This window comes from Girardinichthys multiradiatus, chromosome 21 (assembly GCF_021462225.1).
Source record: "Girardinichthys multiradiatus isolate DD_20200921_A chromosome 21, DD_fGirMul_XY1, whole genome shotgun sequence".
NCBI classification, from domain to species: Eukaryota; Metazoa; Chordata; class Actinopteri; order Cyprinodontiformes; family Goodeidae; genus Girardinichthys; species Girardinichthys multiradiatus.
In genome coordinates this window covers 29,183,846-29,201,321 of record NC_061813.1, presented here as the reverse complement: position 1 = coordinate 29,201,321, position 17,476 = coordinate 29,183,846, and the positions used below count along the sequence as shown (strand labels likewise).

General features: G+C 38.9%; 1 protein-coding gene across 4 annotated transcripts in view; it reads right to left on the bottom strand.

Moving 5' to 3' along the window:
* Window positions 1-16,808, bottom strand: part of smchd1 (structural maintenance of chromosomes flexible hinge domain containing 1) — a 44,803-nt gene extending 27,995 nt beyond the window's left edge. For 2 of the 4 annotated variants that reach the window (XM_047349926.1, XM_047349927.1), the window contains exons 1-12: window positions 16,479-16,806; window positions 10,818-10,893; window positions 10,582-10,737; window positions 10,400-10,482; window positions 10,145-10,278; window positions 9,921-10,035; window positions 6,803-6,922; window positions 6,557-6,720; window positions 6,368-6,461; window positions 5,460-5,664; window positions 5,258-5,378; window positions 15-195 (exon numbers count right to left, since the gene is read on the bottom strand). In XM_047349926.1, coding sequence (XP_047205882.1) covers window positions 15-195; window positions 5,258-5,378; window positions 5,460-5,664; window positions 6,368-6,461; window positions 6,557-6,720; window positions 6,803-6,922; window positions 9,921-10,035; window positions 10,145-10,278; window positions 10,400-10,482; window positions 10,582-10,737; window positions 10,818-10,893; window positions 16,479-16,583 — 1,554 coding nt within the window. In that variant the 5' untranslated portion in view covers window positions 16,584-16,806. Of the gene's footprint in view, window positions 1-14; window positions 196-5,257; window positions 5,379-5,459; window positions 6,200-6,367; window positions 6,462-6,556; window positions 6,721-6,802; window positions 6,923-9,920; window positions 10,036-10,144; window positions 10,279-10,399; window positions 10,483-10,581; window positions 10,738-10,817; window positions 10,894-16,478 lie in introns of those variants that run through there. The other 2 variants (XM_047349928.1, XM_047349929.1) reach the window with 2 other exon arrangements.
* Between the last annotated feature and the right edge of the window lie 668 nt (window positions 16,809-17,476).

The following is a 17,476-nucleotide window of genomic DNA, read 5'->3' as shown; positions in this document are numbered from 1 at the left end:
AACGAAATCATCACCTGAACATTAGAAACAGGGGTAAACAATGTATCCTTGTTCTTCAATTTCAGCTCCAAATCCATAAACTTCTGTTTGCTCGCATTGACCCGGAATTTGTCATCAGTGAAAAGCACCCCAGAGAAGCGGCTATAACACTCTGCAGGCAACCCACTTTTATTGGGCCGACGGCACCAATCAAACCTGGAACATAGAGAGAAAAAATAATAATAATAAAACCTATAAAATCAGCTGAAAGGATTTGTACATGCAAGAAACATTAAATGCTTCTTTTTCTGTGATAAATGCAGGAATGTGCATATACACTGCCTGGCCAAAAAAAAAATTCGCCACCTGGACTTAACTAAGCAAATAGGTACGAGCCTCCCATTGGATAATTACTGCATGGGCGATTATGTTTCAGCTGGCAACACGTTATTTAACCTGTCAAAATAAGGTGAGAACTTTCCATGTAATCCATGCAACATTCATGAACTGCTCACAGTTAAATCCATAAAAATTACAATAAATATCCTTTTGTGTAATCCATGCAACAACTATTAAAATACACAGTTGAAGCAGTAGAGAGTGAAACAAGCATATTCTCATATTTGGGGACTGAGAGACTGGAGAGGCCTGTGTGGAGCTACATATTATCTGTCTTATCTTTTGCAGAAGTATAACCAAGAAGTGTAACCAAAGGAATAATGTATGACGATTTTCCATTTTCTACAAGTATTAAATGAAATTAGTAATCTTTGATTATCAAGTTAAAAGACGTATGATTGAAATATGATTGAGAACTGATAATTAAAATAAAAAAACATTAAGGTTTAGAAATTCTCAATCAGCTATATATGAAAGAGATAATGTTGTGTGGTGTATGAATAAAAAGGATGAAGTTTAAGTAATGGTTTTAAACTGTAAATGAAGTAAACGCTCTAACTAAAAGTTTGAGCAGCACAATGTAAGAATTAAAGCCGCTATTTAAGAGGAAGTGTAATGTTGAGTGAGACCGGAATAGAGCAGATGTTCATGAATTGGGGAAGTGAGAGCTGCAGCTTACAGAACAAGGCTGATGACTGAGGCGGGGTGCAGGTCAAAGAAGAGGCCAGCAGACAGCTCAGGACTGAGGTGATGATGGCATGTCTGATATGGACACGACTCGGGAAATTCCAGAAAATCACATTATGTCATGGGTGACCAATGGGACAGCCATGGCAACAACCACTGGCCAATGAGCACAAAGAGTTTGGTGGAAATGTTCAATAAAATGGGCAAGAATAGAGGAACTAGTTGGTTGTTTCCACGCAGAAGACAATCGAACAAGATCGGACGGAGAAAAGACGCTCAGATGAAAAAGGAACAGAGACACAGCCCAGCTGATCGACTGCATTAAAAAGAAGATCAACCCGTGTGCCCTGGAAGGACTGTGCCTCAAAATTAAGAATCAAGTCGTATTTCCTTCAAGAAATCACTCGTCGCTACCAGAATACACATCTCCATCAGGTGCATGGAAGAGCCTCCCGATTTATTTCTATTATCGAAATTATTACGTGTTGCCGACTTGAAGCTGTTACTGACCCCTGCATAAGCGTTGTTAATTAAAGAAAGCATATAAAATTCTAGTTAAATCGTGGACATTCAATTAATTGAGTCACCGTATTTTTGGTTGTTCATTGGTAGTAAAAAGTCTTGTTGTCTGGTTCTAAAATTTTTTAGGGGGTTTTTATAGGTTGCCTTAGCCAAGTTTGTTAAAACAGCGCCCTTGGGGATCGTGCCGAGCCACTAAAATTAACGTAGTCCATATACCAAGAGCCAGTTGTAATATTAGGGAATGAGCAGCCGTGAACAAAATTGACTGTTGAAGTGTGGATGACTGCGATAGGCTACTCAGTCGTCCAGACCTCCAGTTGAAGAAGGGTGAGACTTTTGTATGAAGGCTGTCAGAGGCTAGGCGAGTCATTTCCCGACACCAGCTTAAACAGAACTTTCAGTAAACCTGCTTAATGAGATCTTTCAGGTTTAGGGAAGTCCGGACCCATTGGATGGAGAGCTGGATTGAGCAATCCCTTTAGATAGGGAAGTAGGAGGGAGGGGTTAGCTCATCGGACAACGAAAAACCCCAACTGCTGCAATGAGTTGCTTCTCATTTCTTAAACAAAAAGTGATGCACCCATCATGCCTACTGCCTACTGTACCAGCCTGTGGGGGCAGTGCTATGATCTGGGGTTGCTGCAGTTGGTCAGGTCTGGGTTCAGCAACAGTATGTTTTCAAAGAATGAGGTCAGCTGACTACCTGAAAATACTGAATGACCAGGTTATTCCATCAATGGACATTTTCTTCCCTGATCACACTGCCATATTCCAAGATGACAATGCCAGGATTCATCGGGCTTGGATTGTGAAAGAGTGGTTCAGGGAGCAGGAGAAATCATTCACACACATGGATTGGCCACCATAGTCCAGACTTTAACTCCATTGAGAATCTTTGGGATGTGCTGGAGAAGGCTTTGGACTGAGATTCCAGACCTTGGGGGACCTGCGGAAGCAGTGGACTGAGTCTGGAGTAGAAACATCCAGAGCCACCGTGCACAGGCGTGTGCAGGAAATGGGCTACAGGTGCCACTTTTGAACCAGAAACAGCGGCAGAAGCACCTGACCTGGGCTACAGAGAAGCAGCACTGGACTGTTGCTCAGTGGTCCAAAGTAATTTTTCGGATGAAAGCAAATTCTGCATGTCATTCAGAAATCAAGGTACCAGAGTCTGGAGGAAGACTGGGGAGAAGGAAATGCAAAAATGCCAGAAGTCCAGTGTCAAGTACCCACAGTCAGTGATGGTCTGGGGTGCCGTGTCAGCTGCTGGTGTTGGTCCACTGTGTTTTATCAAGGGCAGGGTCAATGCAGCTAGCTATCAGGAGATTTTGGAGCACAAATCTTGGGCTGTGGACAATGTGAAACATGTATTGTTCTCTGATGAGTCCACCTTTACTGTTTTCCCCACATCCGGGAGAGTTACGGTGTGGAGAAGCCCCAAAGAAGCGTACCACCCAGACTGTTGCATGCCCAGAGTGAAGCATGGGGGTGGATCAGTGATGGTTTGGGCTGCCATATCATGCCATTCCCTTGGCCCAATACTTGTGCTAGATGGGCGCCACTGCCAAGGACTACCGAACCATTCTTGAGGACCATGTGCATCCAATGGTTCAAACATTGTATCCTGAAGGTGGTCCCGTGTATTAGGATGACAATGCACCAATACACACAACAAGACTGGTGAAAGATTGGTTTGATGAACATGAAAGTGAAGTTGAACATCTCCCATGGCCTGCACAGTCACCAGATCTAAATATTATTGAGCCACTTTGGGGTGTTTTGGAGGAGCGAGTCAGGAAACGCTTTCCTCCACCAGTATCACATAGTGACCTGGCCACTATCCTGCAAGAAGAATGGCTTAAAATCCCTCTGACCACTGTGCAGGACTTGTATATGTCATTCCCAAGACGAATTGATGCTGTATTGGCCGCAAAAGGAGGTCCTACACCATACTAATAAATTATTGTGGTCTAAAACCAGGTGTTTCAGTTTCATTGTCCAACCCCTGTATTTCTTCGTTATTAAACAAGATTATAAACTGACCTTGTTGTTTACCTCCAGGCAACTCCCCTCATGTCAAGATAAGGAACCATTTCAAGGTGTATCAACTTAGGAATCATCTCTCTCTTTTTATTGATTCCAAACAGTTTAAGCATTATAATCATTATGGATTAATGGATAGCAGCAATTGCTTCTTTATAAGTCATTACTGATGTTTCACTCAAGTTTCACAAGTTTTCATATAAAAATGTAAATTAACGAGTCTGTTTGGATATATTTTGTTGTTTTCATCATAGGTCCTATTATCTTCAGTTAACACTGTATTTTTACATTTCTTAGACAATGGAATCTCTTTTATTCACCTGTACAATATTTTACATTACACATTAAATTGATACATTAGTACAGTGCAAGGGTTTCTATTATACCTTTATTTCCACCAAGATTCTCACCCCGGATCAGGAAGATCTCAACATTCGATGGATCTTTACATTGCATCCAATGCTAAAAGTGTACTTAATCCAGCAGCCAACTATAACTAATTGCAATATTTTTAAAGTACTCCTAGTCAATATTTTTTTCCGGGGTACTAGAATAGTGTTCAACATTTTCAGAGATAGTGTTTTAGGCAAACCTTGGACATTATGCTGCTATGGGGAGGTAAAAAAGATTGAACAGAAAACAGGTTTTTTAGGGTTTTTCGGTCCAGTTCCAGACTAATTTTTCAGTAATTCTTAGCCATCCATGTTTATTTTAAAATATAAAATCCAAAGGTTCACTAATGGAAGGATGGATGGAAATGAACAAAGGAAGGACGATGGGTTGAAGAACTGATCGGTAGGCAGAAGCAAGAAAGGATGGGTGGATGAATGATAGAAAGAAGGAAGGACAGATGGAAGGAAGAAAAGATGGAAAAAGAAAAAGGAAGGAAGCAAGAATGGATGGATGGCAGATGAACATAGACAATGGAAAGGAAGGAAGAAAGGAAAGGAGGGAGAAAGAAAGGCAGAGGGAAATGAAATAAAAAAACAAGGGCAAGTAAGGACAGACACAAGGATGAACATGAGGAAGGAAGAAAGAACAGGAAGGAAAACAAGGACACAAAAACAGAAGCATGGAAGGCAGGTCACAAAAGTTAGAAAACTAAATAGGAAATAAATTCTGGAATAAAAATGTTTTCCATTCTCTTATTTTCTTTTTCCAACTTAATCCAGACCTGGAAAACTAAAATCCAATTCCATACTTTTCCAGACTATGTAAGAAGTCTGGGAAAACAAGTGAAAAGCAGTCCCAATCCTAAGAAAAGCTTTAAAATTCCTCCTGAAAGCAACGAGCATTGATCAGCACCACTTAAAAAGATGACAAGAAGTTCTGGCTCTATTAAAGAGAAACATAAAGACCAAAGTGGTTTGAAACCCTTGCACTGTACAAATGTATCAGTTTAATGTGTAATATAAAATATTGTTTGCAGGTGAAAAAAAAGATTCCGGTGTCTAAAAAATGTAAAAATAAATAATAAGCAGCTGAGATGTTTGCAAGTAATATAATAGACTTTGGTCGACACAACAAGAAAAACTGCTGCCTATGTCTCAGACACATTTAGAAACACCTTTTAAATATACCCAGAAGAAAAGGAAAATGGTTATCCCTTCAATATACACATATTTACTCAGAAACTGTGGTGTAAGGGATGAGCCGTCCATTCCAGAAACATTCAAAGATGTCCCTCTTCCCTCTGGCCTGATTCATGGTTCCAGACTCATTCTCATCATCATCTTCCTCCACAGGTGCTATAAAAAACACACAAGCTCATCCACTTCACACATCAAGCCACGAGGAATATTTTCACAAAGTGCGTAAAATCTGAATACCTTGAAGAACATTCAGATCTTTGGGGTAGGTCTCCTTGTCGTAGAGGAATGGATGATATCTTAGGACTCCGTCCACTGTCCCACCCTCTGAAGATTTGACCTTGAACTCAAATGTGTCTACAGCTGAGTTTATGTACAAGGTCTGCATGTCGTCCTCCACATTTCTGAGATTCATGCTATACAAAGGTTTATCACACAAAGTTACCTGAAAAATGACAAGTAAAAAAATGACATCTGGAATGTTACAAGCTGAGATAAGCTAAAGGTGTGTTTTAAAGTTAATTTGGCCACAAAGGCAAATAAGTTAAAGGGCTATTGCACTGTTTTTGGCATCTAGAGAAATTTAAATCTGTTAAAATCCAGAATACTTAGAAAAATCTGGACTGGATGATCACTGCTTGTGATGAGTGAGAACTTTATTTCACAACATATAAGAAACATTCATGGTTTGTTTGGCATCTAAATGTAACAGTCTGTTATGGTTCTTCAGAGGACCAGCAATTGCCCAGACATAAATTCAATTAAACACTCCGTGAAAGACCTAAAAATGGCTGAGGTTGACAGGATCTGATGTTGTAGGGACATAACCAAGAATACCTTAGGTTAGGAGAAATGGAAAAGACCAGAAATGGGGCCTTGTGAGACCCCACATGGGTAAAAGTATTGTGCAAAGCCTGTGACCTATTATGTACATCTGGACTTTTGTTTTTCCGATGAAATAAATTTGCAAAGATTTCATGCAATCTTTTTCACTTTGCTATCAAGGGATCATACTTGTTGAATTCTTGGGGGGGAATGAATTTTATTCCACGTTGAAAGAACAAAATGTGAAAAATGTGATGGCGGTGATTATTTTTGAATGTAGCGTAGATGACCGAACAGTTACAATAATCGTCAATCAGACTCACCACAATATCAATTTGTGGAATGACATTTGATCTTAGGGAGTTGTTGGTCTTATGGTTACCGTTGGCTCCATGAATGTAATAATGATAAATGTGCCTGAAACAAATATAAAAAACGCATTGTTCATCATGACCCAAAGGTCTGACATGTAAGGGCTTCAAACTGTATTTGATGTAGGTGAGCGAGCTCACGCTAGCTGTCTGGTCCACTCAGAGAAGTCCTGCTTCAGATATTTGATGTGTTCAGGACAGACTCCTGTGATGACAACAGCAGTAAAGCTATCCTTCCCAGGTTCCTCCTTGATGACCTCCTGTAGAAAGCGCTCGCTGCTTGTTACGTGCGAGTAGTCACCAGGCTGCCGCAGGAGGGTAAAATGAGATGCGCAGCTTTCTTTTATCAACGTTAGTTCATCAAACAAGTTCATTAAAAGTTCTCACCTTCCTGTTTAAGATGGTCCCTTTGAAAACATCCTCTTTGTTTTGCTCTTTTTTCTGGAATTCCTCCTTTGACAGAACCAGCTCATGAACATCTGGTGAGTTGATTGGCTTGGTGATCATCTGATATTTTCAAAATATTACAAGTTAATATACTGATTTTTTTTGTACATTCAAAATTACTCTAATAAACATAAACACTTATAAATAAAGCTTAAAAAAACATTCATGCTGACCAAGGTGCGGCACAGTAAAACACACAGGTGAGGGAACACAAGCCACACAAACACAGAAAAGTATTTTAAAATGCTAATAAGATGAGAAAAAATTATTTAAAACAAGTAGAATGAAGAGTAAAGTAACATTCAGTCACAGTCAATCATTAATAAGTTATTTGGCAAATGAGAAATGGGCGATAGTGTTCTTTTTGGTCAATAGTGGTTCTTGCATGTGAACTGTCCAATGGATGCCATTTTGCCATAACCGAGTCAAATATGCTTTAGATGTTGTTCTGGATTCTTTTGTGACTTCCTGTATGATTCGTTGATGTAATTTTGGTAGGCCAGTCACTCCTGGGAAGGTTCACCACTTAGCTTTGTAACCCCTTCCAGAATGATAGATGCCAAGGACTTCTGGCCTTGGTTGACTGATTCTAGGGTTAGATCTTTTCGTCTACTTCATGTTACCAGACAGGTTCAGTTTAAATTATTTTCTAATTCTAAATGTCTGGCAGTAAAGTGTGGCTTGCGAAATTAAATTTGGCTTTCAAAAAAATGTTGTTGGTTTCAGTTAATTTAATGATTTAACAAGGAGGGCAATTACTTTTTCACAGCATCGTATTTGCCAGATGTTGAGAAGATACCAAAGTAAAACGCTCCAAATGTTTCTGATTGTTGGTTAAAGTGCAGACCCATTTACAGTCACTCTGAGCCTCAGCTTTAACTCACAAGTAAGATCGGATGATGGACCGGCATAGTTAAGTGTTTTAATAAAACACCAGACCCGACTGATAGATGTAACGTGTCGAGAAGCACCATGGTAGGAATATTCAATGAGGTAGCTCAGTTTGTGAGAACCTGGAACCACAACTTTAACATTTTCTGTACTTTATGTTACTAAGTAACAGCACAAACAGCTTCTACCAGCTGTCGAGCATCGTGGTGAAGGTACGATGATTTGGGCTTGTTTTGAAGGTACAAGACCTTGCAATCTTAGAACTTGAGTATGAACTTCTCTGAATGTACAACCAACTAAGCAAAGCTGTAAACATGGAGAGGGCCAGAATATTCCTCTTCAGCCATGTGAGAGACTGATGAAGCTACACTCAAAACCACTACAGGTCCTTCTCAAAATATTAGCATATTGTGATAAAGTTCATTATTTTCCATAATGTCATGATGAAAATTTAACATTTATATATTTTAGATTCATTGCACACTAACTGAAATATTTCAGGTCTTTTATTGTCTTAAAACGGATGATTTTGGCATACAGCTCATGAAAACCCAAAATTCCTATCTCACAAAATTAGCATATTTCATCCGACCAATAAAAGAAAAGTGTTTTTAATACAAAAAACGTCAACCTTCAAATAATCATGTACAGTTATGCACTCAATACTTGGTCAGGAATCCTTTTGCAGAAATTACTGCTTCAATGCGGCGTGGCATGGAGGCAATCAGCCTGTGGCACTGCTGAGGTCTTATGGAGGCCCAGGATGCTTCGATAGCGGCCTTTAGCTCATCCAGAGTGTTGGGTCTTGAGTCTCTCAACGTTCTCTTCACAATATCCCACAGATTCTCTATGGGGTTCAGGTCAGGAGAGTTGGCAGGCCAATTGAGCACAGTGATACCATGGTCAGTAAACCATTTACCAGTGGTTTTGGCACTGTGAGCAGGTGCCAGGTCGTGCTGAAAAATGAAATCTTCATCTCCATAAAGCTTTTCAGCAGATGGAAGCATGAAGTGCTCAAAAATCTCCTGATAGCCACCAGCAGCTGACACGGCATCCCAGACCATCACTGGACTGTGGGTACTTGACACTGGACTTCTGGCATTTTGGCATTTCCTTCTCCCCAGTCTTCCTCCAGACTCTGGCACCTTGATTTCTGAATGACATGCAGAATTTGTTTTCATCCGAAAAAAGTACTTTGGACCACTGAGCAACAGTCCAGTGCTGCTTCTCTGTAGCCCAGGTCAGGGGCTTCTGCCGCTGTTTCTGGTTCAAAGGTGGCTTGACCTGGGGAATGCGGCACCTGTGGCCCATTTCCTGCACACGCCTGTGCACGGTGGCTCTGGATGTTTCTACTCCAGACTCAGTCCACTGCTTCCGCAGGTCCCCCAAGGTCTGGAATCGGCCTTTCTCCACAATCTTCCTCAGGGTCCGGTCACCTCTTCTCGTTGTGCAGCGTTTTCTGCCACACTTTTTCTTTCCCACAGACTTCCCACTGAGGTGTCTTGATACAGCACTCTGGGAACAGCCTATTCGTTCAGAAATGTCTTTCTGTGTCTTACCCTCTTGCTTGAGGGTGTCAATAGTGGCCTTCTGGACAGCAGTCAGGTCGGCAGTCTTACCCATGATTGGGGTTTTGAGTGATGAACCAGACTGGGAGTTTTAAAGGTCTCAGGAATCTTTTGCAGGTGTTTAGAGTTAACTCATTGATTCAGATGATTAGGTTCATAGCTCGTTTAGAGACCCTTTTAATGATATGCTAATTTTGTGAGATAGGAATTTTGGGTTTTCATGAGCTGAATGCCAAAATCATCCGTATTAAGACAATAAAAGACCTGAAATATTTCAGTTAGTGTGCAATGAATCTAAAATATATGAATGTTAAATTTTCATCATGACATTATGGAAAATAATTAACTTTATCACAATATGCTAATATTTTGAGAAGGACCTGTATATGCCAAGTCAGTTCTGTTTATGTGGTTTAAAAATTATTTAATCATGGGTTGTACTCCAAACACAGATCCTCCTTTTTGCTTAATTCTGTTCTCCCATCCTGTCTGACATCATTTTCAAATGTTTGGTAAAATTTTTAATGTTCTACAGTCATCGCAGTAATCTTTATAGCAAAAGCACCACATTTTAAAATGGGCCTCAAAAACATACTCACTCTGACTGAGTCCCCAATGTGGAAAGCTGCTTGTTTGCCCCCAACTCCAAAGTAGGAAATGTCGCTGTTGAGACTTCGAGGGACAGGTTCAGGACGAACATATGCGTCTCTTTCACTAGATTCCCAAAAAGATTTCAAAGAAACAAGAACGGTAATCTGAACAGTCAGATCCTTTAATCCAGAACATTATTCAAATAAAGACACCCACTGGGTCAACAACCTACCTTTCAAATGTGCTGTTTTCCCTAATGAACTTAGAAAGTTTGTACACGGCCCAGTTATTGAGCTGCTTTGAGGTCATCCCGCACCCGTTATCCAAGACAACGACTGCAGGTTTCCCAAATGTTCTGTCAAACAGCTGGCAAAAACACACATGAATAAATGAAATTCCCTGCAGTCCTAACATTATAATTAAATGTAATCCAAGAGTTAAGATTAAATCATATCCACTGTGAATAACATGCGTATAAAGAACCCACCAGCTGGATCTCTATCGTCCTGCCTCCTGTGTTTTTAGCGGTGGCCGAAAGAGCGTTGTCCACCAGCTCAGCCAGAGCGCAGGCTGGACGGAATAAAAAAAAAATAATAATACACAGATTGTGGAAGATTATGATCATAGTATTTTAATATCTGCAGTCACCTTTACCGAGTGAAAACTCACACAGTGATTTCTGGCCCTCGGCGAAGTACTCAAACGTTCCACTCTCAATCAGGGTGTTGTAGTGAGGAACAAAGTTGATGTTCTCCTCGGTTGCAACTGGCAGGACTTGGTCCTTGTTTTGCAACAAGTAGAGGGTGCTGCCGTCATGAAGCTCCTCTACAACGAGGGAATATTTTTAGTCAGTCCCTTTTTTCATATTCAAACAACTTTTGAGATTTCAGGAAGTATTCACTCACTATATTTGCCATCATTCACAACTGTTCTGTCAGTTGTTACCAACACAAATCTCTGATCTGAAGGGACAGCAAATTCCTGTGGGCAGGAAAAAAAAAAATTATTTGACATTTTTTAAGATAAAACAGCCTAGTCTGTACATTATATTTTACAAACAAAACAAGTGAGTTATAAACTAAGAAAATGGGGGGAATGTAAATGTATTAAGGAAAACATTAATACCATACAGATTTTCTAATGGCGTCCTGACCAAAGGTTCAAACCACATTCAGCTGCTGTGTTCATGAAAATGTTGACCACACACATTTTAAAAGACATCAGTGGATTTTATTCAATTCAGTTCACTTTATTTATTCTAGAGGAGCAAAAAAGTAGCAGGCAACACACAAATGAAAGAGTACATTAACATCACCCAGAAAGGATAAAAGAATTTTAAATAAAATGTTTTGATTCAAAATGTCACTTAATTTAAGATTAGAAAAGTTCTACATAAAGGTCTGACGTTTAATTAATACAGACGTGAATATCCAATATCCAACCTAAAACTAACTTCACTACAGTCAAAAGTCTGGATTTTCCACTTTAATGTACTTGGTATTGCCATGGCTGAAACAAAAACTTCCTCATAAAGCCCCTAAATTTGAACTTCTTAAGGCAAACTTCAGAGCTTCACCAGTCCAGACAGCGGTATCTCTTCTCTCTGCTTCTCCTGCCACACCCCACCTCACATCAGAACCCCTGAACCTTATTTTAGGCTGTGGTCCAGATAATTATTCTTTTATGCGTGAAAACAAAAAACAAATATATGTGATTCTTGCATGTACAATAAGACAAACATTATTTGTATTTTGCTCATTTTGTTTTAAATTTTCTATGTATTTTTTTTTTATAGTTTTATGGCTTCTGCCACCATAACTCCAGCCATCAGTGGAAACACAACAGGTTCCGTACCAAGTGGGAGTGGACCACTGGCTCAGGACAGTACTTTGTCATTCCTTTAATTAAATCACGTGATCCACAGATATAAACAACTACAGACCTATTTCCAATTTTTCAGTTCTAGCAAAGGTGTTTGAGTGTTTGGTGTCTATCCAGTTCAAACAGTTACTAATAATATTCTTTAATAATTTTTAATCAGGCTTTAGGGTAGGAAACAGTACAATCACAGCAACCTCAAAAGGGATAGATGATGTTAAAACAGCACTTTATTTATTGACCTAACTAAGGCATTTGACTATGGAAGCAAATCGTTACCATATTTCAAATGAAAAAGCATTTTCAGAAATGCTTTTTCATTTTAAGAATGTGGCTGCATTGTTTGACTCATAAATGAAATTAGTAATCAATAATCCTATTTGCATTTTAATTTTCTTCTTCAAGACTGCTCATTCCTTCACTAAATTAAAATGAAAAAGACATTTGAGATTTATTTTTTAAAATATGCCCCAGCAAATAGATACCAGAATTCAATTTGAAATGTAAAATTTGAAAATGAAAAAGTATTTCCAGAAATGCTGTTTCATTTTAAGAATGTGGCTGCATTATTTGACCCATAAATAAAATTAGTAATCAATCATCCTATTTGCATTTGCATTTTCTTCTTCACGACTGCACATTTTATGCCATGATCAAAAAGAAAACAAAGCAGACATTGCTTTTTCGTGGTCTGCCTGCAAAGTACTGCCCAGAACTCGAAAACGAAAAAGCATTCCGAGCTGCGGGCGCAGAAGAGTGACGTCAGCAGCCGCTCTTCCTCAGCTCCCTGCTGACCGAGCTACCCATCTTGTTCGGTGGGAGGCGCTGTGCACGTCTGCAGTGCATTACATTGCAAACGTGCCGAGAAATTGATTGAATTGCAGCAGGATCGAGCTCAATTTGTGGCAGTGGCAGGCAGAACTGGTAGTTCCGCCACAGCTCCACAGTTCCGGTGGCAGCTTCGGTGGCAGCTTGCCGCACGGTGGCACGGGATTCCGCGTGGATGCCAGAAGGTGCCACATCGGCCGTAAAACTTGCCAATGCGGTTGCCGCTGTTTTTGTGGAAGCTGATGCTGATTATCGGCAAATGGGATGTCATTATTGTTATAGCCTGTCACCTTTACATAATGATTTCATTATTGATTATTATTTAATAAACAGCTTTAGACCCATAACATAAGGTGATTGTATTTACTTGACATGGAAAATAAAAAGCACTATGTGTATGTGTGACGTGTTGAAAGGATGACGATTTATTGCACAAACAGCCGGTTTATTATAGAGCATGAGCGGCTATTCTGAATCGTCACTCACAGAAAAATATAAATAAATGCTTAAAAACACGCTGGATCTCCCAGGCCATAAGGCTGCCACAAGGATGCCACAGCCTGCCTCCGGAACTACCAGTTCTGCCTGCCACTGCCACAAATTGAGCTCGGCCCTGCTGCAATTCAATCAATTTCTCGGCACGTTTGCAATGTAATGCACTGCAGACGTGCACAGCGCCCCCTACCAAACAAGATGGGTAGCTCGGTCAGCAGGGAGCTGAGGAAGAGCGGCTGCTGACGTCACTCTTCTGCGCCCGCAGCTCGGAATGCTTTTTCGTTTTCGAGTTCTGAGCAGTATTTTGCAGGCAGACCACGAAAAAGCAATGTCTGCTTTGTTTTCTTTTTGATTATGGCATAAAATGTGCAGTCGTGAAGAAGAAAATGCAAATGCAAATAGGATGATTGATTACTAATTTTATTTATGGGTCAAATAATGCAGCCACATTCTTAAAATGAAACAGCATTTCTGGAAATGCTTTTTCATTTTCAAATTTTACATTTCAAATTGAATTCTGGTATCTATTTGCTGGGGCATATTTTAAAAAATAAATCTCAAATGTCTTTTTCATTTTAATTTAGTGAAGGAATGAGCAGTCTTGAAGAAGAAAATGCAAATGCAAATAGGATGATTGATTACTAACTTCATTTATGAGTCAAACAATGCAGCCACATTCTTAAAATGAAAAAGCATTTCTGAAATGCTTTTTCATTTTCAAATTTTACATTTCAAATTGAATTTTAGTATCTATTTGCTGGGGTACATTTTGAAAAATAAATCTCAAATGTCTTTTTCATTTTAATTAAGTGAAAGAATGAGCAGTCTTGAAGAAGAAAATTAAAATGCAAATTGGATTATTGATAACTAATTTCATTTATGAGTCAAACAATGCAGCCACATTCTTAAAATTAAAAAGCATTTCTGAAATGCTTTTTCATTTGAAATATGGTAACGATTTGCTTCCATATTTGACACCGTGAACCACTGTCACCTAATCAATACTATACAAATGCTTGGCTTTAGTACAAACAGGGTTGACTGGATAAAAAGCTATTTAACACAACGCTTTACGTTTTGTTAGGAATAGCCTTTCTTATTATTACTTATAGATGAGTTTTTCCACTCATACCATAATTATAAAGTATAAATTCTAATGTTTTCACTTTTGTTAGGATATGGATAAGAATCCTCATTGACGTACATTACAAAGACAAGTGACCTACGATTTGACATAAATGACACATGGTTTAGTACATTGGGTTTGATAGTGGAACAGTCTGTAACCGGGTTGATTAGAATGCAGTGGCAACACTTAGATTAAGGTTTGGACACCTGGTATAACACATCCTATCAGATAGACACCACAATGGTGACATAGTCTACTGATAATCACTGAGGGAGTGTACATCCCCTGCATGGGAGTACCAGATATAAAACTACATGTGACCTTCTTTCGGGGCTGCTTCGTCACTTTGATCTCCGCGACAATCCAGGACGGGAGCCTCAGCGCTGATCTCTGTAACCATTTCTCTGCCTTATTTAGATTAAAAGTGTTAAAAGTTTAGTTCTGCTTGAGAAACGTTCTTTTAAGAGAAAGACTTATAGACAGTGTGATTTCTTCTGGGGACCAAGAGCCGGAGGGACTCCGAGGCGTCTAACCACCAACAGGGTGCGGTAGCTTCGGACAATTTGTTTAATTTGACTCTGTTTTTTTGGATTCAGTCACACTAAACAAGTGGGTCCCACAAGGGTCTATTTGTGGGTCCTGGCTCTTTTTATTCTATATTAATCGAATCTATGATCAGCCTAAATTTTCATATTATCAATATGTATGCAGATGACATAATTTTATATTTACCAGTGCCTTTTTTAGATGCAGTAAACTTAAACCTTTAGACCAATTTCATTACCTTATAAAATGCTCTCTTTGGCTCAAAATTAGTCCTAAAGGTTAGCAAAACCAAAGTTATGTGCGGCAACCATTCCTGGATTGTGATAGCATAGAGGTTGTAGAAACAAACAAATATCTTGGCATTTGGCTTGAACTTAATTTGATCTTAGTTTATCACAACACATTAAATACTTAAAAAAAAAGCTCAAATTTAATTTAAGTTTTTTGTATAGATTAAAACCATGCCTTTCCATTTCTTCCTGTAAGCATCTTGAAACTAGCTTATTTTTAATCACAGTTGGACTACAGTGACACCATTAATAGACTTGCCTGTCCCACTACTTTAGCTAAACTGGACCTTATTTACCATGATAATGTAAGGAAGAGGTTCCCAAACCTTTCCTGTGAACACCAAAATAACAGTGCCACGGACTGTCGACCCCCTAAAAATACATTTAATTTGTCCACTCTATATAGGGTGAAATAATAAAATCTATTTTTAAGTGATTTTATTTTTCAAAATGACTTTTAATTAATTTAATTTCATCATGTAATGTTTTAATGGGACATTATTTAATTGTGCATTTCATATTTTAATGATACATTTAATTATTCAATAATATATTAAATAAATAAATCATACATTTAATTACTTAATGGTACATTTACTTATTTCATTGTATGCTTTTTGTTATTCATGTGATGTAACTTTCACATTTATTTCATCATATATTAATGTCATTTTTTCCCTTTTTGTCCTCCATACTCATGAGGGGGTTAAGAAAATAATCTAGAGACCCCCCACTTGCTTTCTTGCCATGGAGGGTCCCGACCCCCACCTTGGAAACCCCTGATCTAAGGTATATCACAAGCTTTAGGATTCACCATTGTATTTTATATAACCTTGCTGGATTTATCTCACTCACTACTCGCAGATTGAAGTATTGGTATATTTTTATATACAGAGCCATTATTAGGTAGATTGCCATTATACATCTACTCGGAATTCACTGTACTCCAGAACACAAACAGTCTCGCTGATTTTTCTCTTAGCCAGGACATCCTTGTAAAAGAGATTAGTAATCTCAGTGGATTTCATTCCTGGAAAAATAACGGCTAAATAAATAAAAACATAAAAAGAGAATTCTGTCGCTCATTATTTTGTCTTTCTTTTAAAATTTGTATAAACACATTTAAAGCTTTACAAACAAAAACAAAAAAAATCATTTTTGCTTTTCAAAGTCTTTTACTATTTTTTAATTAATATGAAATCTGTTCCACCCTGTAGGGTCATAGGTGACTGAAAAACAACCGGTGCTAATCCAGGCCAAAATAAACCTGCAGAAACTTTAAGAAAATGCATAGAAAATCAACTTCGACTTGATATGTTATCAACAGACTGACTAAAACCCTAGAGGCTCCAGTGACCCCTTCTACAACTCCTAAAGCAGAGAACAGGAGCTAGAATTACCTTGTGCACAAGTTGAAGAAAGCCATCTAGGTCTAAACCGTCTGTTTTCAGCGTTTTCTTGAAAACCTGCTGGTTTTCGAAGCGGCAGTCATACACATTGATCATATTGCTTAGTCCTTCCTGCAGCAGAGCGGAACGGTGCAACCCCGACAAACTTTCTCCGAGATGATCAACAACCGTGCAGCCGATTCGAAGCAACTTGGAACATGTTCCTATGTTGCTTAGACCGCCTTCTGTGTCTCGTCTTTTTATTTTTCGCTCTGATTTCACTCGTGTGTAATGTTTTTACAGGGGCGGGTAACGGGAGTGGGTAAAACGACGCTATGCTCGAACTACTTCCGGCGCTTTTTTTCGGATCCTGTTCATTTGGCTTCGGTCACAGAAATGATTCGACTCTTTTAACTCCTAGTTGGCACCCCATACTTCTTCTTGTTCTTCTTCTTATGTTGTTTATTGGCGGTTGGCAAACAATTTAATGCTGTATTACCCCCACCAACTGGTAAGGAGTGTGGACCAGTATTGTAACAAAAAAAAGTACATGATTTACAGAGGCGTGTAACTGACTAAAATTATTGTTGAGCTTTATCTCATAAGAACAATAAAGTGTCTCATTATATCGAGATAATTATCTCATTTAAACAAGAAATGATCTCACTAAAAAGTGAAAAGTCCTGACATAACTTAAAACATCAACACCTGGCAGGATGTTTGAATGTCGCCTAAAGAAACGGAGTTAGATGATGGAGAACCAGAGGGAGCCCCTTTATGGCTTTTTAAGAAGTCGTAATTTGCCAGAGGAACGTATTTCTGCACTGACGAGCAACAAAGGCATACTTAGCCTACATAAAATTAGCATCGATTTGACATAATTGTTAAATAGTACATTATTGGACGCACCTGCAGCGCAGTGGTGCCGTCTATTGACTGGTAACGAAACCTAGCTTTAAATGAAATTTGATTTAATTAAACTTTGATTTCATACGTCTAAGCCTGGTATG